The 24,232-nt window shown below is 41.9% G+C and overlaps 2 protein-coding genes across 5 annotated transcripts in view; one reads left to right on the top strand and one right to left on the bottom strand.

The window, feature by feature from the left end:
• UNC50 (unc-50 inner nuclear membrane RNA binding protein) overlaps positions 1–4,917 on the bottom strand; it is a 50,418-nt gene extending 45,501 nt beyond the window's left edge. For 2 of the 4 annotated variants that reach the window (XM_073614670.1, XM_073614669.1), the window contains exon 1: positions 4,744–4,915. The gene's annotated coding sequence lies outside the window, so the exon portion shown is untranslated. Of the gene's footprint in view, positions 1–4,743 lie in introns of all 4 variants that reach the window. The other 2 variants (XM_073614671.1, XM_073614672.1) reach the window with 2 other exon arrangements.
• Positions 4,855–23,271, top strand: COA5 (cytochrome c oxidase assembly factor 5). The gene is made up of 3 exons (XM_073614673.1): positions 4,855–5,096; positions 9,019–9,102; positions 23,004–23,271. Exons 1-3 carry the CDS (start codon positions 4,995–4,997, stop codon positions 23,043–23,045), a joined length of 228 nt encoding a protein of 75 aa, XP_073470774.1. The 5' UTR covers positions 4,855–4,994; the 3' UTR covers positions 23,046–23,271.
• Positions 23,272–24,232: the final 961 nt, after the last annotated feature.

Raw genomic sequence — 24,232 nt, 5'->3', positions numbered from 1 at the left:
CCCATTCACACCACTGACTGCTTAGTACAATGTCTGGTTCGTGATGCATCGCTACAATACATACAGTGAGGGGAAAAAAGTATTTGATCCCTTGCTGATTTTGTACGTTTGCCCACTGACAAAGAAATGATCAGTCTATAATTTTAATGCTAGGTTTATTTTAACAGTGAGAGAGACAGAATAATAACAAAAATATATAAAAATGCATTTAAAAAAAAAAGTTATAAATTGATTTGCATTTTAAGGACTGAAAAAAGTATTTGACCCCTTAGCAAAACATTGACTTAGTACTTGGTGGCAAAACTCTTGCTGACAATCGCAGAGATCAGCTGTTTCTTGTAGTTGGCCACCAGGTGTGCACACATCTCAGGAGGGATTTTGTCCCACTCCTCTTTGCAGATCCTCTCCAAATCATTAAAGTTTTAAGGCTGATGTTGGGTAACTGGAACCTTCAGTTCCCTCCACATATTTTCTATGGGATTAGGGTCTGGAGAATGGCTAGACCGCTCCAGGACCTTAAAGTGCTTCTTCCTGATCCCATCCGTTGTTGCCTCTGCCGTGTCTTTTGGGCCATTGTCATGCTGGAATACCCATCCACAACCCATTTTCAATGCCCTGGCTAAGGGAAGGAGGTTCTCACCAAAGATTTGATGGTACATGGAACGTCTATCGTCTCTTTGATGCAGTGAAGTTTTCCTGTCCCCTTAGCAGAAAAACATCCCCAAAGCATAATGTTTTCACCTCCATGTTTGATGGTGAGGATGGTGTTCTTGGGGGTCATAGGCAGCATTTCTCCTCTTCCAAACACGGAAAGTTGAGTTGAGCTCGATTTTAGTCTCATCTGACCATAGCACTTTCATCCAGTTCTCCTCTGAATCATTCAGATGTTCATTAGCAAACCTCAGACAGCCTGTACATGTGCTTTCATGAGCAGGGGGACCTTGCAGTCGCTGCAGGATTTCAGTCCTTCACGGCGTAATGTGTTACCAATTGTTTTCTTGGAGACTATGGTCCCAGCTGCCTTGAGATCATTGACAAGATTCTCCCATGTAGTTCTGGGCCGATTCCTCACTGTTCTCATGATCATTGAAACTCCACGAGTTGAGATCTTGCATGCAGCCCCAGACCGAGGGAGAGTGACAGTTATTTTGTGTTTCTTCCATTTGCGAATAATCGCACCAACTGTTGTCACCCAATCACCATGCTGCTTGCCAATGCTCTTGTAGCCCATTCCAGCCTTGTGTAGGTCTACAATCTTGTCCCTGACATCCTTGGACAGCTCTTTGATCTTGGCCATGGTGGAGAGATTGGAATCTGATTGATTGCTTCTGTGGACAGGTGTCTTTTATACAGGTAACAAGCAGAGATTAGGAGCACTCCCTTTAAGAGAGTGCTTCTAATCGCAGCTCGTTACCTGTATAGAAGACACCTGGGAGGCAGAAATCTTGCTGATTGATAAGGGATCAAATACTTATTTCGCTCATTAAAATGCAAATCAATTTATAACTTTTTGACTTTTTTGTGTTTTTTCTGGATATTTTTTGTTGTTATTGTGTCTCTCACTGTTAAAATAAACCTACAATTTAAATTATAGACTGATTATTTCTTTGTCAGCAGGGGATCAAATACTTGTTTCCATCACTGTAACATGGTTTACCTTTTTTAAACTTCATTTAAATGTCACAAAATGGCAGTTTAAAGGCTAAGTTCACCTTTTATTCTAAGTTACAGCTTCCCTATGTACCAATATACCACAAATGTACTTCTGTTGCAGAAAAGAAAAAGCTTTCTATGTATTTTAGGACAAGGCCTTACCCTCAGCCACCGGCTTGTTCTGTAGAAAAGTTCATGGCTTTCTGGTATGTAGATTTAGGACATGAAAACTGTTAAGACACAAGAAGTAATTCACCAGCTGACCCCATTAGCACACACCCCGCACCTGCCCTCCCCCTCCAGAAGATTGCTCCCACCCACTTCTGTACTCACATGCAGGCAAGAGTATTGTGATCTATGCAATAAGGCAGGCCCTTGCACTACATAGTTGATGGTAGATCTAAAAGAGATTGTACAATCAGATTATATAATGCGTGACGGGTAAGAATGACGTGTTTCGGATCGAACCCGCCAGGAAGCCAGCAGAGTGTGTATGTGCAGCTGCCGGTCGGGAAATGCCTCACTGCCCTTGATTGGCGGTGTGCAGTGAGAGCTTCCTGGCAGGTTTAATCCGAACATCCCCGGGCCCATCACTAATGGTGAGCTTTACAGACTTCCAGGGACACACTTCTGGTTTCAATACTCCTGCCTGCATGTCGGTACAGAGGTGGGTGGGAGCAATCTCTGGGTGGGGTGTATGCTAATGAGGTCAGCTGGTGAATTACTTCATGTGTCTTAAAGGTTTTCATATCCTAAATCTACATACCAGAACTCATGAACTTTTCTATGGAAGTAGGGCCCTGTCCTAAAATACATAGAAAACGTTTTCTTTTCTGCAACAGAAGTAAATATTGGTACATAGGGAAGCCGGAATTTAGAGGAAAAAAAAAAAAAGAAAGAAGCTGAACTCATGCACCTACGGTGTCAGTTCAGTTCCTCTTAACGCCAGAACTGGTGGCAGGAGAAAAGCTACTAAAAAAAACACAGTAAAAGCAGCGTATTGCACATGCGTTTAGGTGCATCAAATGTTTAAGTGTTAATGGATTCTATTAACAGAATATGAATTTATTTTCGCCACTGGAATGAATTAATGCATTAATGTGCTAACAGCATCTACCTTTTTTTTGTGCTCTTCAGCTCCTCTCCTGAACATACTTTTTTCTTTTTAAGCCTGAAAACACTCATCGTCTAATACGCCTGTAAATACCTATGTGTGTATGGATATATAAGTGCTTTTGGAGGCTGAATTTTAATGAATGTCAAAGCCTGTAAAAGTGGAATTTTTAAGCCCAGAGTTCATGAGGCCTTAGGAAGAAATGTAATCCCCTTTCGTGTGGCTCTGCCCCGGGGCACCGCCATTAGGGTGCATGCTCAGAGGTGTCCCAGGGCTCTGCCTAGCAGCACCCTTTGGCACATCTACACCCCACACATGCGCACAGAGTGTGAAGTACTAGAGCTTCGCATTAGCCGGCTTTACGCATGCGCGGGGAAGGTGTGTGTGCTGCAAAACCCGCATGTGGGTAGATGTGCCTCAGGGCAGCACAAAGCCTCTTTGCAGCTTAACCACTTGCTGCCCGCCATATAGCAATATGACGTCAGCAAACTTGTTGCGATATCCTGACCAGACCTCATATGACGTTGCCAGGACATCAAGCTGCTGAGCGCCCCCCGGGGGCGCGCATTGTGCCGATCGTTGTTGCGGTGTGTCAGTCTGACACACCGCAACTCCGATCTAGGTAAAGAGTCTCTGACAGACTCATTACCATGTGATCAGCCGTGTCCAATCACGGTTGATCACGATGTAAACAGGAAGAGCCGTTGATCGGCTTTTCCTCACTCATGTCTGAAAGACGTGAGTAGAGGCGAGACGATCAGCTGCTCTCCTGACAGGGGGGGTCTGTGCTAATTTTTATCAGTGCAGCCCCCTCTCGGATGCCTGCCCAGGACCACAAGAACCACCAGGGATGGCCACCACACTGGACCACCAAGTATGCCACCCTAGACAACCAGGGAAATGCCAATCAGTGCCATTGTAAAATGCCTGCCAGTGATGCATATCAGTGAAATCCAGTGCCGCCTATTAGTGCCACCCATAAGTACCCATCAGTGTCGCCTATCGGTGCCACCTATGAGTGCCCATCAGTGCTGCCTTTCAAAGCCGCCTTATCAGTGCTAAGGATGAGCTCCGGCGTGCTCGCATGCTGCACATGCTGAGCCCGCCAGGAAGTCGGCATGGTGCAGCGCTAATGACAAGCAGTGAGACATTTCCCGATGTGCGTCTGCAAACATCGGGAAATGTCTCACTGCTTGTGATTAGCGCTGCGCCGTGCCGACTTCCTGGCGGGCTCGGCACATGCAGCATGCGAACACGCCGGAGCTCATCCTTAATCAGTGCCCATCAGTGAAGGAGAAAACTTATTTACAAAATGTTATAACAAAAACAAAGAAAAACTTTTTTTTTAAAAATTTGGTCTTTTTTTATATTCGTTCAGCTAAAAATAAAAACCGCAGAGGTGATCAAACACCACCAAAAGAAAGTTCTATTTGTGGGAACAAAATTATAAAAATTTAGTTTGGGTACAGTGTTGTATGACTGCGCAATTGTCATTTAAAAAGTGACAGCACTGAAAAGTGGCTTGGGCAGGAAGGTGCGAAAGTGCCCGGTATTGAAGTGGTTAAAAGATAATGTATACAAATCTAAAAATAAATAAAAAAATATAAACCTACAACCTGTCCTTTTTCTTGAGTGCACAAAATAGCAGCGCGGTGGTGTGAACTGAAACTGGACGTATGGCTAATTGTCACATCTTTGCTTTGGGCAACACTCACCAACCCATACGGTGTGCATGGACACTAATGCCCTGATTACTACAGTAGCTTGTATCATAATTACACAAGAGCCCACCCCCTACAACACATCAAACAACGTGTCTGTGGTGTTTATAGCAACCAACACAGATCAATAGAAAACCTGACCTGAGAAAAGGTCTCCCAGCAATCTACATGAGCCATGTACAGAGGAAGGGAACTCCCCATCCCCTCCATACTGTGTATGACTGAATATCACCAGCCCATCACATCCCTCCTCACCTATTTACCCCGAATCTTCAGCAGCTTCCGGTAACACAACCCAGAACACGTAGTGCCGCTGACGTCACCGACCCGGAAGTTTCCGCATGCCGCGGGTAATCCTGGGAAGTGTAACCCGAACAGTTCTTCGGCAAGCCTGAGAAGGCGGAAGTTGTAGTGATTTTGCGACGGAAGGTCGCGCTGTGCATTGTGGGTGAAAGATGGCGCCGCCCATGTAGAGTTGTCAGTGAAGGGAGGACAGAGGAGCAACGATGCCGAAGTACTACGAGGATAAGGAGGAGGATAGTCACCCCTGTGCGGGGGCGAAGGAGGATCTGAAGAGCTGCCTGCTGAAGAGTGCATGTGTGCTGCAGGTGGGCCTCTCCCTTTATCACCTCACCATCTTCTATGTCTGAGCTGTATATCTCTGTATATGTAGTATAGAGCTCCGACATTGTATTTGGGATTTCCACAAGTCACAATAGGGCCCCGTGTACACGGCCATGTTGGTTTGCTGGCAGAGAGTTCGTTCCTGAGTAAAAAGTGATCTGTACTGCGGGGAAATACCCAGCCTGCAGCCCACTGCAGTGTCAAGCAAAAGTTCGGGTAGAAAGTTTGGAGGACGCCCGAGCTCATCTCTCGTCTTTATCGGTTGAGATGCCCACATTGGGGGGATACAAGGGAGGCTAGGGGAGCTGGTCACAGTTTTTTTTTTTAACTCAGGGAAAAGCAAAACCTTCTGCCTTTAGAATCACTTTCTTCTCCTGCCTAGGACTACATGTCCCATGAGACGTTTCTCTCCACACATTCAAAAGTCCTCAGACACTTACTGACATGTATTCCATCTAAACATTGATTGAACAGTTGAGATCAAGATCTAAAAATAGATCAAACAGTTTAGATCAGGATCTAAAAGTAGACCTTGGATCTAAAACTAGAAAGAACAATTGAGACCAGGATCTAAAAATAGATCCAGAATATAAAAATAGATCCAACAGTTTAGATCAGGATCTAAAAATAGATCCAACAGTTTAGATCAGGATCTAAAAATAGATCCAACAGTTTAGATCAGGATCTAAAAATAGATCCAACAGTTTAGATCAGGATCTAAAAATAGATCCAACAGTTTAGATCAGGATCTAAAAATAGATCCAACAGTTTAGATCAGGATCTAAAAATAGATCCAACAGTTTAGATCAGGATCTAAAAATAGATCTTGGATCTAAAAATAGATCCAACAGTTTAGATCAGGATCTAAAAATAGATCTTGGATCTAAAAATAGAAAGAACAGTTTAGATCAGGATCTAAAAATAGATCTTGGATCTAAAAATAGAAAGAACAGTTAAGACCAAGATCTAAAAATAGATCAACCAGTTTAGATCAGGATCTAGAAATAGATCTTGGATCTAAAACTAGAAAGAACAATTGAGACCAGGACCTAAAAATAGATTAAACATTTTAGATCAGGATCTTATAATAGATCAAACTGTTTATACCAGAATCTAAAAGTAGATTGAACAGTTGAGAAGAAGATCTAAAAATAGAAGATCCAGGATCTAAAAATATATTGAACATGTCTGTTAATAAAAAAAAAATTAAAAAATAGATTGAATAGTTGAGACCTGGATCTAGCATCTAAAAACTGATCGAACAGTTGAGACGAGAATCTAGGAATAGATTGAATATTTGAGACTAGGATCTAAAAACAGATCGAACTGTTGAGACTAGGGCTGCAAGTAATGATTATGAAAATAATCAGTTGGCCGGATATTGTTTCTATTATTCAGATCAAAAAAAAGTGTTGTGTGCAATATAATTCATATGTAAAGTGTAAAAAAAAAAAAAATAAAAAAAAAAAAAAAATATATATATATATATATATATATATATATATATATATATATATATATATATTAGTAACAAGCCCCTTGCTCGCTCAGTTCCACTCTCCCGACACTCCTCTGCAGCTATTGAATCAGATTGCAACGTCTGATGGTTCGGTCATCCGATGCTCCGGGATTAGAACTACAGCTCTGTGCCGTTCTAGTCCAGTTGTGATAGCTCAGAACAAACACCAGGCAGGCTGTATGTAAGTTCAAACAGGAATATCCTTTATTGCAAAATACAGGCTTTTATACACTCAAAGTGGAGGTGCAGACCTCCTGCTCATATTACTCTAACAATACAGCTGTAGCCTAATTAACCTAATTAACATGAGCTAATTAACTAATCCCTTTAGACAGCCTAGATGACTCAGACATGACTGTTAGGCCAGACTGGCCGTCTTGTAGTTCAGAAAATCCAATCAACATTATCACAATCAACATAGACTCTTCTTCACACAATAGCAGAGTTAATTAACACAAATAACAATGGGGATCTAATGACTCTTAGATCCCATAGTAGACTTATTTACAATACACATTTTAGCAGACAATAGACAGACAGGTGTTGGAATTTACATCAGCATCTCCTAACAGTATCTGTCCCAGCATTATGAATCGGCCACTATTCCACTATGGCAAATCCAGGGTCCCCAGAGTCTGTGTGTCCTGGGGGACCAGGACCCGAATCCACAGTAATACCACCTCAAGGGTCCCCAGGCATACAGCTCACAAAGAGCACCGTTCCCCCAAATGCAAGGGCCCCCGATCGATCAGCAAGAAGCTAGCATACAGTCCCCTCCAAAAGTCTCTTTCACGGCTAGGTCTGTCACATATATATATATATATATATATATATATATACTCCTGAATACTTATATGCAGTGATAAATATAAATAACCAGCTATATGGGGAAAAAAATATAGGATATACAGGGTATTTTAACTGTGCGTCAGACCTGAAGCTACATGAAGGATGGGAGACATATATATATATATATATATATTTTTTTTTTTTCTATTAAAACAGTGGCACTTTTAAATATAATGCATAACATTGGTTAGCTTTTAGTGTAAATTTAAATGTAAAGCTTTAATTTACCTCCAGTCTATTAGACTTCAGCTTCTCTGGGTTTAGATGCTGATCTTCCTTGCACAGAACTCTTAAAGTGATTGTGAATGTTGGAACTTTTTAAAAATAACAAACATGTCATACTTGCCTGCTCTGTGCAATGATTTTACTCAGAGCAGACCCCATCCTCCTCTTCTGGGGTACCCTGCCAGTGCTCCTGGCTCCTCCTGCATTCAGAGTGCACACATAGCAACCCATGTAGGCTCAATTCTTATCTGCATTGTGTGCTTGGCCCTGCCCCCTGCTTCCTCCTTACTGGCTGTGATTGACAGAATCTGAAAGTCCTGTGAGGAGGAAGAGAGAGAGGATCCCTGCTGCTCCCAGGTTCAGCGCTGATTTCAGATCCTGACCAGATAAGTAAACAGGGGAGGCTGCTTTTAGAATCGCTTTAAATCACTTCTTTCTCCTGCAAAGGATTACATGCCCCACAAGACATTGACTCTCACACATTCACAAGTTCTCAGGCACTTAAGGCTCGATTCACACGGCCGCGACTAGGGATCCGACTTTTGAGACCCCAAGTCATGTGACATGTGAAATCCCACGTTAATCAACGAGAGTTGTCTTAATTAGTACTACTGAAGTCGCTCACACTTCAGAAAAAGTCTGATAGAAGGCAACTTCTATCTGACTTTTATTCTCTTCTATTTTATACTCCTATCAAATTAATATTCAAGTCGCCAGGAAGTCGCCTGCCAACTTTCAGGTCACTGCAGTGTGAACCAAACTTTACTGACATTTATGGACTGTATACTGAGCTGTATGTCTGTTGCACTGTCTATACTGACGTGTGTATGAATGGTGTACTGAGCTGTATGTCTGCTGCACTGTGTATACTGACATGTAAACACAGTGCAGCAGACATACAGCTCCATTCATACATGTCAGTATACACGTTGCAGCAGACATACAGCTCAGTACACCATTCTTACTTGTCAGTATACACAGTGCAGCACACATACAGCTCAGTAAAATGTTCATACTGACATGTAAACAAATAATGCATTCTGTATGCAGGCCAACTCATTGTTGCCAACTATTTTTATTATCGATTATGTTGATTAGTTGTTTTAGCCCTAGTTTTGTGAATGGATAGGGGCAGAGACATAACCAGTGCTGTTTGTTGTACACGAAGCCCTAATGTCAATGGGGAGCACAAGTACAGCAGGGGCGGTAGCTGTAAAACAGAAAATGATTGTGCTTGGAGTTGGACTTTTAATTCTATTCATGTATTGTAAGGTATATGTTATTAACGTGACCATTGTTGTCTTCTTGTGCAGGAAGGAAAGACACCCAAGGAGTGTTTAAAAGAAGGCCACTGCAGACCTCTGCAAGTCAGCTTTTTTGAGTGTAAAAGATCAGTTGTAAGTTCACTTATATATGTAAATACTGCAGTAACACTTGGCCAACTGTGACTACTTCATTAACCACTTGAGCCCCGGACCATTATGCTGCCTAAGGACCAGAGGTCTTTTTCCAATTTGGCACTGCGTCGCTTTAACTGCTAATTGCGCGGTCATGCAGTGCTGTACCCAAACGAAATTTGCGTCCTTTTCTTCCCACAAATAGAGCTTTCTTTTGATGGTATTTGATCACCTCTGCAGTTTTTATTTTTTGCGCTATAAACGGAAAAAGACCGAAAATTTTGAAAAAAATGATATTTTCTACTTTTTGTTATAAAAAAAATCCAATAAACTAAATTTTAGTCATACATTTAGGCCAAAATGTATTCGGCCACATGTCTTTGGTAAAAAAAAATGTCAATAAGCATATATTTATTGGTTTGCGCAAAAGTTATAGCGTCTACAAACTAGGGTACATTTTCTGTAATTTACACAGCTTTTAGTTTATGACTGCCTATGTCATTTCTTGAGGTGCTAAAATGGCAGGGCAGTACAAACCCCCCCCCAAATGACCCCATTTTGGAAAGTAGACACCCCAAGGAAATTGCTGAGAGGCATGTTGAACCCATTGAATATTTATTTTTTTTGTCCCAAGTGATTGAATAATGACAAAAAAAAAAAAAAATATTTACAAAAAGTTGTCACTAAATGATATATTGCTCACACAGGGCATGGGCATATGTGGAATTGCACCCCAAAATACATTTAGCTGCTTCTCCTGAGTATGGGGATACCACATGTGTGGGACTTTTTGGGAGCCTAGCCGCGTACGGGGCCCCGAAAACCAAGCACCGCCTTCAGGATTTCCAAGGGTGAAAATTTTTGATTTCACTCTTCACTGCCTATCACAGTTTCGGAGGCCATGGAATGCCCAGGTGGCACAAACCCCCCCCCCCAAATGACCCCATTTTGGAAAGTAGACACCCCAAGCTATTTGCTGAGAGGCATGGTGAGTATTTTGCAGCTCTCATTTGTTTTTGAAAATGAAGAAAGACAAGAAAAAACTTTTTTTTTTTTTCTTTTTTCAATTTTCAAAACTTTGTGACAAAAAGTGAGGTCTGCAAAATACTCACTATACCTCTCAGCAAATAGCTTGGGGTGTCTACTTTCCAAAATGGGGTCATTTGGGGGGGGTTTGTGCCACCTGGGCTTTCCATGGCCTCCGAAACTGTGATAGGCAGTGAAGAGTGAAATCAAAAATTTACGCCCTTAGAAAGCCTGAAGGCGGTGCTTGGTTTTCGGGGTCCCGTACGCGGCTAGGCTCCCAAAAAGTCTCACACATGTGGTATCCCCGTACTCAGGAGAAGCAGCAGAATGTATTTTGGGGTGTAATTTCACATATTCCCATGGCATGTTTGAGCAATATATCATTTAGTGACAACTTTGTGCAAAAAAAAAAAAAAATTTGTCTCTTTCCCGCAACTTGTGTCGCAATATAAAATATTCCATGGACTCGACATGCCTCTCAGCAAATAGCTTGGGGTGTCTACTTTCCAAAATGGGGTCATTTGGGGGGGTTTTGAACTGTCCTGGCATTTTATGCACAACATTTAGAAGCTTATGTCACATATCACCCACTCTTCTAACCACTTGAAGACAAAGCCCTTTCTGACACTCATTGTTTACATGAAAAAGTTATTTTTTTTTGCAAAAAAATTACTTTGAACCCCCAAACATTATATATTTTTTTAAAGCAAATGCCCTACAGATTAAAATGGTGGGTGTTTCATTTTTTTTTTTCACACAGTATTTGCGCAGCGATTTTTCAAATGCATTTTTTGGGGAAAAAACACACTTTTTAAAATTTTAATGCACTAAAACACACTATATTGCCCAAATGTTTGTTGAAATAAAAAAGATGATCTTAGGCCGAGTACATGGATACCAAACATGACATGCTTTAAAATTGCGCACAAACGTGCAGTGGCAACAAAATAAATGCATTTTTAAAAGCCTTTAAAAGCCTTTACAGGTTACCACTTTAGATTTACAGAGGAGGTCTACTGCAAAAATTACTGCCCTCGATCTGACCTTCGCGGCGATACCTCACATGCATGGTGCAATTGCTGTTTACGTTTGACGACAGACCGCCGTTTGCGTTCGCCTTAGCGCGAGAGCAGGGGGCGACAGGGGTGCTTTTTTTTTTTTTTTTTTTTTTTTCTTTATTATTTTTTTGCTTTTTTATCTTATTTTTAAACTGTTCCTTTAATTTTTTTTTTTTTAATCATTTTTATTGTTATCTCGGGGAATGCAAATATCCCCTATGATAGCAATAGGTAGTGACAGGTACTCTTTTTTGAAAAAATTGGGGTCTATTAGACCCTAGATCTCTCCTCTGCCCTCAAAGCATCTGATGACACCAAGATCGGTGTGATAAAATGCTTCCCCAATTTCCCAATGGCGCTATTTACATCCGGCGAAATCTAAGTCATAAAATGATCGTAGCTTCCGGTTTCTTAGGCCATAGAGATGTTTGGAGCCACTCTGGTCTCTGATCAGCTCTATGGTCAGCTGGCTGAATCACCGGCTGCATTCTCAGGTTCCCTGTTGAGACAGGAGAGCCAGAGAAAAACACGGAAGACGGTGTGGGGGGGGGGGGCATTCCCTCCCACGGCTTGTAAAAGCAGTCTAGAGGCTAATTAGCCACTAGGATTGCTTTTACATGAAAGCCGACCGCTGGCTGAAAAGAATGATACCAAGATGATACCTAAACCTGCAGGCATCATTCTGGTATAACCATTCAAAGTCGTGAATGGCGTACCTGAAGACAAAAAAATGGTTAACAATGGTTAACAATAAAGCACAGTAAACAGTAAAGTATAAATAATTACATACCTGAAAAACAAGCATGATAAAACATAATAACAATAACAATAAAACATTGCAGAATAGAATACAGTAAAAAAAGAGCAGAACAATAGAGAGAGAGAATAGAGAGAGAGAACAATAAAACGACAACTATTTTTTTTTATTTTATATATATATATTTTTTTTTACACTTTTTTTGTAACTAACTTTTATAACTGTAACCGGTTCCAGGTTCGGGTCTCTCAAAATGCGATGGCATCTTGGGAGACCCTGTGAAAGTGTGTCCTAGTCTGTGCAATGCTGTACCCTACGCTAATACTCAACTAGTGCATGGTAGCGTTCAAAACATTCACCAATGCAAAGACCAGGATTGTCAGGACAGGAGGGACAATAATAGCGGGTGTCACGCCTATATCCGTGCTTGCTGCAGACACGACATCTTTTTGGGGGGGTTCGTTGGGTAGGGGTACTCGGGAGGACATAAAAATGCCTCTCATGCAGCCGACTGCATTTGGTTGGGGATGTGAATGGGGGAAGTACGGGCGCTGCAGAAGCGGTGTGTTCCCAATTAGGATTGGCGAATGCAGCAGGAAGGGCACTATGGGCATGACGGGCCTGTGTTTTGTCTTTTTGGTGGCAGCGGGACACTACTTGTGCTTGCCACCTCACCAGCTTGAACTGCACTTATGGGACTCGCCACGTCACCAAGTGTTACTGCAGCGCTGGTTTGACTACGACCGGGGTGTACTAGGCCGCTGGTGCTTGCCAGTTCAATAAAAAGCTTCCAAAAAAACTGTTAGCGATCGCAGGGATCAGGCCTGACTCTGCAAACGCTGCAGTTATGCGTTTAGTGTTTTGTAAGTGACAGTGATCGATCGATACTGCACTTGGCTGGGCTGGGCCAGGCGGAGGGGCACAACGCAGGTGCTAGCAGGTATCTGGGCTGATCCCGCTAACACTGCGTTTTTGGGAACCCTAAACTGCTGGGGACGCTAGTATAGATCTGATCGGACCAGATATTGATCCGTTCAGATACTATACCACTAAGGGAGGTGTATGGTACGTGCGTGGGTGTCAGTGGTACTGGCGCTAATCTGGCGCAGCCTGGGGCTGGTGCTTGCCAGCTCACCAAAATGCTACCAAAAAAACTGTTAGCGATCGCAGGGATCAGGCCTGACTCTGCGAACGCTGCAGTTATGCGTTTAGTGTTTTGTAAGTGACAGTGATCGATCGATACTGCACTTGGGTGGGCCGGGCGGAGGGACAAAACGCAGGTGCTAGCAGGTATCTGGGCTGATCCCACTAACACTGTGTTTTTGGGAACCCTAAACTGCTGGGGACGCTAGTATAGATCTGATCGGATCAGATATTGATCCGTTCAGATACTATACCACTAAGGGAGGCGTATGCTGCGTGCGTGGGTGTTAGCGGTACTGGCGCTAATCTGACACTGCCTGGGGCGACGCATATCACCACCGGGCGACCGGGGGGCTAAACCTTTATTCGGTAATAAACGGCGGGTGCCCTGACACTATAAAAAATAAACAAACTAACCAGCGTCACCCGTAACAGTTATACGGTGATCAGTGGTGAAAGGGTTAACTAGGGGGCAATCAAGGGGTTAAAACATTTATTAGATAGTATATGGGGGTCCCTGTCGCTATAAAACGCTGACGGCGAACCTAAATATTTACCTCACTAACTAGCGTCACCAGCGACACTAATACAGCGATCAGAAAAATGATCGCTTAGTGACACTGGTGACAGGGGGTGATCAAGGGGTTAAAACTTTGTTAGGGGGGTATCCTAGACCTACAGGGGGGTAATATTAACTGTCCCAACACTGTAACTGTCACAAACTGACACCAATGCAGTAATCAGAAAAAAAAAAAACTGCTGGTGTCAGTTTGTGACGGGGGGGGGGTGATTGGGGGGGGATCGGGGGGGGGATCGGGGTGTTTTGTGTGCCTGGCATGTTCTACTGTGTGTGTGTAGTGTTGTGCACTCACTCACTTGTCTTCTCTCCTCGGGCCGGAACGGAAATTACCGAGCCGAGGAGAGATGACATCATTTCCTTTGCTGCTGTTTAGCATACAGCAGCAAAGGAATGTTCTCATTGGCTGGCGGCGATCGCGAGGGGGGGCCACGAACGGATGGCCTCCCCCTCATCTCCGATCGCCGTGGGAGAAAAGACGACGGCCTCGGGCACCGGGGGGGGGTCCGATCGGACCCCCCACCCGCGGAAGGCAAATCACGTACATGTACATGATTTTGCCTGTCCGTGCCACCTTGCCGACGTAAATCGGCGTGAGGCGGTCGTCAAGTGGTTAAAGCAGTTGTATGCCCTGAAAAAAAAAAAGCCGTAAGGCAAAGGCATAATGAGATACTAACTCATAGAGCTGCACGATTAATCGTTAAGAATCAAGATCGCAATTCTTTTCCCCTCGCAATCTTAATAAAGCATTTTCCCTGATTCTATGCAGAGAGTTCTCTGCTCAAGCTGACCGCTGTCAAAAAAAAAAACACAGGCAGTCTGCCAAATTTCACAACATTCCTCAGCTGAGCTAACTATAAACATTGGGGGTTATTTACTAAAGGAAAATCCACTTTGCACTGCAAGTTGACTAAAAGTACACTTGGAAGTAAGGTCACTGTAGATCTGAGGGGAACATGCGAGGAAAATAAAAAACAGCATTTTAGCTTGCACATGATTGGATGATAAAAGCAGCAGAGCTTCCACTCATTTCAGATCTACCCCTCAGATTTAGAGCGACTGCACTTCCAAGTGCACTTTCAGTGCAAAGTGGATTTGCCTTTCATAAATAACTCCCATTGAAAGTTTTTGTTCTTTAGATCAAAGGAATGAACTTCACGGAAGTTTAACCAGTTAAAGGGGTTGTAAAGTCTGGTTTCTTTATTTATTTTAAATAACAAACATGTCATACTTACCTCCTCTGTGCAAGGTTTTTGCACAGAGTGGCCCAGATCCTCCTCTTCTAGGGTTCCTCCGTGGCGCTCCTGGCTCCTCCTCTTCCCAATTGCCCCGACGGAGAAGCGCTTTCCCTGGGGGCACTTGTGCGGGCACGCTCTCATGTCCTGCTGCTACGTCCATTGACACAGACAGCAGGACCCGGCTCCCGCATCATTTAATTTGATTGACAGCAGCGGGAGCCAATAGCTCCTGCTGCTATCAATCTATCCAGTAAGGACCAGAGACACTGGAGCTGTGTGCTTGTCCTCGTCGCTGGAAAGACCGGGTTCAGGTAAGTAAAAGGAGGGGGGGGGGATGTGCTGCATCACAGGAGTTTTTTCACCTTAATGCATAGAATGCATTAAGGTGAAAAACCTTGAGGGCTTACAACCCCTTTAAAGACTAAACCTTTTTTTGACACTTGTTGGTTTCAAGTTAAAATCATTATTTTTTGCTACAAAATTACTTAGAATCCCCAAACATTATATATATTTTTTTAGCAGAGACCCTAGAGCAGTGATGGCGAACCTTGGCACCCCAGATGTTTTGGAACTACATTTCCCATGATGCTCAACTACACTGCAGAGTTCATGAGCATCATGGGAAATGTAGTTCCAAAACATCTGGGGTGCCAAGGTTCGCCATCACTGCCTGGAGAATAAAATGGTGGTTGTTGCAATATTTTATGTCACACTGTATTTGTGCAGCAGTCTTTCAATTCCATTTTTTTTTTTTAATACACTTTAATGAATTAAAAAAAAAAAAAAACTAAAATGTAAAGTTAGCCCAATTTTTTTTTTTTTCAGATGCAGTAGCTGTTAGAATACAGTAACCTGGTCCTTCTGCGCTGTTGGCTTACAGGCTATGGCTAGCTTAAGGCCTGGTACACACTATTGCCCCGTACACACGGTCGGACATTGATTGGACATTCCGACAACAAAATCCTAGGATTTTTTCCGATGTTGGCTCAAACTTGTCTTGCATACACATGGTCACACAAAGTTGTCGGAAAATCCAATCGTTCTGAACGCGGTGACGTAAAAAACACAAACGGGACTATAAACGGGGCAGTAGCCAATAGCTTTCATCTCTTTATTTATTCTGAGCATGTGTGGCACTTTGTGCGTCGGATTTGTGTACACACAGTCGGAAATTCCGACAACAGATTTTGTTGTTGGAAAATTTTATATCCTGCTCTCAAACTTTGTGTGTCGGAAAATCCGATGGAAAATGTGTGATGGAGCCTACACACGGTCGGAATTTCCGACAACAAGGTCCTATCACACAAGGTTCCATCGGAAAATCCGACCGTGTGTACGGGGCATAAGAGTCTTGTTTTTGTTCAACCCAGCGGGTTGAATGAAAAAAACTGACAGCTCCGGTCGGAGCCACTGTACTAACTATTCTGAAGTTAGTACAGCAATCTCCCCCACTAAGCTGTTGTGCTCTGATGGGGGAATGGCCCCCCATCAGAACACTCCGATCAGCGATCTCAGCCATTGGCAGAGAGCACTTTTCGAGAGTCGGTCGGCTGCTGGTTTTCCAGCATGCTCGTCCGACAGAAGCCAGCCTAACTTTTGTTTGGACAGGGTGCCATACACACGGGCCGAATGTCAGACTTTTTTACTGGCCAATATCTCCTGACATTCGGCCTGTGTGCACGGGGCTTTAATCTGTTGTTCAGGTTCAACTAATAACATACCTCCCATATGGGAAGACTAATGAGTGAGGCATAAAGGGAATCTTTTCAGATGACATCTGTTGCCAACTAAAGAGTGTTTTGGCATTGCGTGGCTAAGCTATGTCTAGTCTAATGTTAGATTGTAATGTTAAATTGCCATGTTAAATATTTCTCTGTACAGCACAGGCACAATTGAGAGTGATTTTTAAATGGCCCCAAAAATTACTCTGCAATAGCAGCACTTGCGTTGCATCACAGTCCTTGAAAAAGTCACGTGACTGTGATGCAACGCGTGGGAGGAGCCAAGGACGCTCTGTGCAGATCAGCAGTATCACACAGTGGACTGCAGTGAATCTGCTCCTGTCTAAGGCGGCTGACTGCTATAGCAAAACCTGCATATGCCTTATCATTATAAGGCACACGTGAGTGGATTGAAGTTTGCCTGTGTACCTTGGTATCCTAACTATTGCACAATGATTGGTTTTTTCTCTTATCTGCCTGTTAAATGAGAATTGTTTATGATTCTCACATTGGTTGTGAACAGAAGCAAAAGAAACATTGTTACTATAAAGGTCTATGAGCACCTTAATTAAGCAAGTGTTTTTAAACAGCTTTGCTAGTGGGACCGGATCAAAGCTTTATACCAATCGGATTCTACACTTGTATAATTGATCCTTCTGAATACATCCCTATATATTTATCTTTATGTTGATTTTTTTTATGTGGATTTTTTTACACATTTGGTGGCACTAATTTTTTAATAATTTTTTATAATCTTACACTATTTTGATTGCAGCATTTTTTAGGAAATTTTACTCACCGCTGGATTTATTTGAGTATTTATATTTATTCATTTATTTTTATTCATATATATTCATTTTTTTGCACATTGTGAAGCGCTTCAAATATCATTATTTAATGTTCCACCAGTGCTACCCTCTTGAAGGATAAGTTCACCTTTTAACAAAAAATAATAAATGCACATTTTTTGCTGGTAAAAAAATGTGCATTTATAATTGTTTGTTTCTGGAGTCTCTGAAACATTGCACCAGCAATTAGCAGATCACTGGTGCCATGTATAGCCAAGCAGATACTTCCTGACAGAAAGACTCAATGAACTACCACAGCGCTGTGTTAATTCATTGAAAACTACAAGCCAACAGCCGCAAAGGCTGTCAAGACTTGTAGAGCGCCAGTCAGAGGACTGTGTTGTGTTTTTATTTATTTATTTATTTATTTATTTATTCATTTATTTTTATTGTGACAGCTAGCTGGCGGAGAAGATCCCCGCTACCTGTCAGAGCAGGGGCCAGTCTGTTCGTAACATGTTACGAAAGGTGAACTTATCTTTTAAATCCTCCCTTGCTGTATCCAAAATGGGAAAAAAAGTTTTGCCTATAATTCTACTTTAAGACCGGGAATCTTGAAACAAAAAAAAACAAAAAAACAAGGGCACAAAGGCCTAGTGCATTACTGGCAACACTTTATTATAAAATATTAAAACCAAGTGAGTGCATACTCATGAGAGCCAAAGGTAAAAAAAAAAGTGTAGTGCAAAAATCCAGGGAACAGCGTGGTCTTCCAAATGGTGAAACTACCATGGTCCTAACATGAGTCAGACTAACAGTTGATGCATTTTGAGGGACATGTCCTCTTCTTCAGAGCAAAACTACTCCTGAATCAGTCATGTCTTCTTAAAGAAGATATGACTGATTGTTATTTTGTCGTAGATGTAGGTATGCACAATTATTTATTTTTGGATCCTGATGTTTTCTTATGTGGTATGGAGTTCCCACTATGAGGAACATTTATAATAGAAATTATATGAAAATATCCTTGTAGGTGTGGACTGATGTGCTGCGGGTCCAGGGACCTCACCTCAGAGCTCATTCCTTATATATATTTATTGTATGTGTCCATTAGTCTATGGGGAATGTTAGTTTTCATATATTCTTATTCTATCTTTATTTTTTTACTTTATAATAAAGGTTTTATTTATTTGGCCCCCTCCCTTTTTTTTTAATATAAGGGACTATTTAGTAGTGTATTCAACCATATATTTTTTCAGGGTCTTCTTTGGTATGTGGATCTGCCCCTTTTTTGTTTGGCACTCTCAGTAGACAACAGGGCTATAGGTACAGTTTCTATTTAATTTTATGGAGTCAATCGAAGTTTATTGTGGCTCTTACAGTATACGAACATATACTATACATCAGGTGCTTTTGAGTCCTCGATTGACTTGCAAGTGTCCTCATGTTTAGGCTTCTGCATTATGGCCTCCTAGTTTTGGAGAACTTAGCAGAAGCATTGGAGCTGCTTACTGTCCAGTAAAAGAGCACCGGTGACGTAATTCCCATGCTGACCTACCAGTTTCTGGGTATCAGGCAGACTTGCTTTCCAGGGCCTGGCAGCATGTGCTTCAATGCTTCTGAGAGCGCAGCAGATGATCACCATGATCTCATACATCAGTGTGATCACATCAAAGCCTATAAGTGTGTGTTTCTGATAAGGTCTATATACTGAACAGGGATTTTATGCTGTAATGCCAAACAGTGAAGATGATGTGGCGTTGTCATTTACATAATTGGGAAGCTGTGATGAATTTGTGATGTGTGGTGTGGTATGTTGTACTAGAAGTAAGATAATCTGCACCATGGGGGGAGAGCCTGAAATATTAAGGGGTTGCAAGTGACTATAATGTTTAAATTATTTGAGCGCTCCAGAGGTTGGTGCTTAGGGGCGGTGCACATTGGTCCTTCTCACTCCTATGTAGGAGGGGCAATAAACAGGTTCTTTACTTAAAGGGATTGTAAAGTCTCTTGTTTGTTATTTTTAATAATAATAAAAAAAATTTTATACTCACGTCCTCTGTTGCAGTGGATTTGCAAAGAGCAGTCTGGATTCTCCTCTTCTCGGGTCCCTCTTTGGCTCTCCTGTCCCCTCCATCCTGTTGGATGCCCCCATAGCAAGCAGCTTGCTATGGGGGCACCCAAGCCGAGTCACAGCTCCATGTGTCCATTCAGACATGGAGCTGCGGCCCAGCCCTTCCCCCTTTCTATTCTCATTGACTGACTTTGACAACAGCGGGAGCCAATGGCGCCGCATTGCTGTCTCAGCCAATGAATGGATTCCCGGACGGTCGAGACAATACTACAACATCGCTGGAGATGGAGGGACCTCGGGTAAGTATTAGGGGGGGCTGCTGCACACAGAAGGCTTTTTATCTTCATGCATAGAATGGATTAAGATAAAAAACCTTCTGCCTTTACAACCACTTTAAGAAGTGATGACTGATTTAGACTGTTTTGCTCTGTTTTTGCTAGTTTTGCTCTGAAGAAGAGGGCATTTCTCTCGAAATGCATCAGATGCTAGGACTATGGTAGTTTCACCCTTTGGAAGACTATGCAGTTCCCTGGATTTTTGTACTATGCTGGTTTAACTTTTTGGCTCTTCTTAGTAGGTACTCGCTGGGTTTTAATATATTTTTTTTTAATAAAGTGTTAATGATAATGCACTAGGTCTTTGCACTCTTCTGTTTTGCTTTGTTTGTGACATCTCTAATTAATGCCTTTCATGCCCAGTCTATGAGTTTTGGTGGGCAGCCTTCTCTTGTCAGGGCTGTAATGATGCCATATTTTTTCCATTTTGTTATAATGCTCCGTGGAACGTTCAGTTAGAGAGATTGTTTTTCTATAACCCAAATCTGATTTATACTCCTCCACAACTTTGTCTCTGACCCATTTGGGGAGCAACTTGGTCTTCATCATGCTTGCTTAGTGGTGTTGTAGACTCAAGGGCCTTTTAGAACAGGTGTATTGTATTTACACTGACATGATATGATAGATAAGCGCCACCTTTTGTGCAATCAAAGCGTCAAATTAATTAATCATCTAATTATACTTAATCAGTTAATTGGTTTGACCACACCTTGTTTAGGGGTTTTCTTAGCAAAGAGATGAATACGTGCAGTAATCACACTCAATGTTTTTGTGTGTGTGTTTTTTTTTGTTTTTTTTTTTTTTTTCTTAACCACTTCAATACTGGACACTTTTACCCCTTCCTGTCCAGGCCAATTTTCAGCTTTCAGTGCTCCCACGTTTTGAATGACATTTACTCAGTCATGCAACGCTGTACCCAAACAACATTTTTATAATTCTTTGAGACAGATAGAGCTTTCTTTTGGTGGTATTTAATCACTACTGAATTTTTTACTTTTTTTTTATCATAACATTTTGCAAATAAGTAATTTTTCTTCATAAATTTAGGCCAACATTTATATTGCTTCATTTCTTTGGTGAACATAACCCAAATCAGTGCATATTATTTAGTCTGTGTAAAAGTCTACAAGCTATGGTACGTATCATTGGAAATCGATCAATCCTGATGTACTGATGGCCTATCTAATTTCTTGAGGTCCGCAACTGCCAGGAAAGTACAAATACTCCCTAAATGACCCTTTTTTTGCAAAGTACATAGTCCAAGGTATTTTGTAAGAGCCATGGTGAGTTTTTTGAAGTTGTAATTTTTTTCCCCCACAATTCTTTGGAAAATTAAGAAATTAAATAATTTTTTTTTCACCAAAACGGCCATAAAAAAAAAAAAAAAAAAAAAAAAATGCGTTCTTTCTCATACATGGCATAGGCATACTTGCAATTACACTCCAAAACACATTCTGCTACTCCTCCTGAGTAAGGAGATACCACAAGTGTGAGACTTTTTTTTTAAAGCCTAGCCACATAGAAAGGCCCAACATCCAAGGAGCACCTTCAGGTGGCTGTGAGGGGTACACTACTGATGGGCAGCAGTGATGACAGCTTTGTGACGAGTACACTGATTAGGCTGCACTGATGGCTACGGTGAAAGGTACAATAATAGGCTGCAGTGACAGGTACACTGATGGCTGTGATAACGGGTACACCGATAGGCTGCACTAATGGCTGTGGTGACAGGTATACTGATAGGCTAAACTAATGGATGTGGTGACAGGTACACTGATAGGCTGCGGTGACAAGTACACTGATAGGCTGCACTAATGAATGCGGTGACGGGTACACTGATGGGCTGCACTGACAGGTACATTCAGGGCTGTGGATAGGGGGGTACCACAAGTCCTCCTGTACAGGGGCCCAGGCCAGCAGGGTTAGCAGGGTTGCGGCATTTACTGGAACTAATCCCGTGTATGGCTCTCTCTGCAGCAGCTGAAAGCTGGCTTCTTCTCCTCTCCCTGCTGCTGTATTTCAGCTGCTGTAAAGAGAGTCATAGAGGGGATCAGTTCCAGTAATTGCCCTCCCCCTCCCGCTGCACCCATCACCCTCCCTGTGCATCAGAACTTTCCCCCTGCTGCCCAGGCCCTCCTGTGAGCCCCCACCCTGCACTGGCTTCCCTCTTCTCCTTCTCACCAGCAGCTGCAACCACACAATAGGATCCTTTAGGATGGATAGTGGGGTAAATATGTCACATTTACCAGCCCCTTTCTTTCATGAATGAACACAATGAGTGATTGGTATCGACCACTCACTGTGTTCATTCATAACTGAAACATAGAAAACCACTCTCAGGTTGGTTGTATGGGGCCCTGTGGTTTCTAACAGCAGCCCTGGGTGCACTAATAGCCTGCACAGATGGGTGGTGTGATAGGTACACACTCATAGGCGGCACTAACAGGTACACTGATGGCTGCTGTGACAGGTACTCTTTTTATTATGGGGCAATAAGGGCACAGTAAACAAAGTGGTTAAATCAGTAACCTGCTGTTTCCAGATTTTTCTTCTCGCACAAGATCAGCGAGTGAGGAGAAGAAGCTGGTAACAGAGAGTTACCGGTCTTTGCTGTCAGTTGTGCTTGGCTGCGTCATTGGCTCTTTACGCTGATTCATGATGCCTGTGTCCGAGGGAGACAGCTCGCCACCGAACGGCGTGCACAAATGGCGAGATGGGGAGGGTGTCATATGAAGTCCATCTGGAAGGACGAAAGGCCTGCCCAGCCATCGATCTGCTCTAGACTGGATGGGAAGAGCTTAATTATTGTTTGTGTCATAATAAAATAAAAATATTTTGCACCTTTAAAGTCATAGACATGTTGTGCACATCACATGGTACAAAGTTCCAAAAAATCATTTTAATCCCAGATTGAAATGCAATAAAACAGGAAAAACACCAAGGGGGTGATTCCTTTTTCAATGCATGTTTTTCAAGCCTCACTTTTGAAAATTGATCGTTTTATTTCCATCAGCAATTTAGTTTGTTTACTGCACCTTTTTTTTTTTTTTTTTTTTTTTTTTTAACTACTGGAACAACTACTTAGTTATGTATTAGAAGAAAATATATATATTTTGTTTAATTAAATGTATCTCTTTGCTAATCTTGTGTACAGTCCTGAAATAATGTTTATGTTTATTCTAAGCTGGACAACAGAGCACGTTTTCGAGGGAGAAAAGGTTACTGAGGTGAAGATGCACTTGTCCCATTAACAGCCGCACTCTACTACATGCTGAGATCATGAACTCTGTTGTGTCTAGTAGGGGGCGGGCACAGTACAGTGATTTCTGTTTCTTTCTTTCTTTCTTTCTTCTGTTCTCATTAAAAATCCACACAGTGGTAAAAAAAATTAAAATGTTGCAGTGTTTGATAAAAACAAACTATATGTTGTAAATAAAATACATTGTTGGGAATATTTTGTTTCCAGTAGTCATCTAATTTGTATTTTTGAGACGTTTAAGTGATGAATATATTAAATTAATTTTAATTTGTTGTTTGTGCCTTATGTTTTATATACCTCAGTATAGATATACAGTATCTCACAAAAGTGAGTACACCCCTCACATTTTTGTAAATATTTTATAATATCTTTTCATGTGACAACACTGAAGAAATGACACTTTGCTACAATGTAAAGTAGTGAGTGTACAGCTTGTATAACAGTGTAAATTTGCTGTCCCCTCAAAATAACTCAACACACAGCCATTAATGTCTAAACAGCTGGCAACAAAAGTGAGTACGCCCCTAAGTGAAAATGTCCAAATTGGACCCAAAGTGTCAATATTTTGTGTTGCCACCATTATTTTACAGCACTGCCTTAACCCTCTTGGGCATGGAGTTCAGCAGAGCTTCACAGGTTGCCACTGGAGTCCTCTTCGACTCCTCCAGGATCACATCACGGAGCTGGTGGATGTTAGAGACCTTGCGCTCCTCCACCTTCCGTTTCTTGAGCTGCTTGCAGACACAGAGGTGCTATCACTGAAGATTTCTGCTACACGTACGCTCTTTGGTGGTGGGATTGTTTTACATTCACCCTATATGGACTGTTTTATTATACATTTTTTCAGATATTTTTTCTGTTATTTTGCAATTTTTTATATACTTTGACAGTTTCTCTTAGACTTTTTATAATTATGATCATGTAGTTATATGATACACATGTTTGCTATATAATTATTTTTTTATTATTTATTTTGGATTATTCTATTACACCAGGTATCATTATGTGACACTTTTTTGATTCCATGTATGTACACTTGGTTGTTTTTACCACATACCACTGCAGTTTCCACCATCACATCCTATTTTAGCCCCTCCCACACCCCCTTTTTTCACAGTGCGATTACCATCACTTTTTCATATCCCACTAATGAC

Source organism: Aquarana catesbeiana, linkage group LG02, assembly GCF_042186555.1.
Source record: "Aquarana catesbeiana isolate 2022-GZ linkage group LG02, ASM4218655v1, whole genome shotgun sequence".
Taxonomy (NCBI): domain Eukaryota; kingdom Metazoa; phylum Chordata; class Amphibia; order Anura; family Ranidae; genus Aquarana; species Aquarana catesbeiana.
The sequence above is the reverse complement of the archived record's forward strand: the minus strand, read 5'-3'. Positions and strand labels throughout refer to the sequence as shown.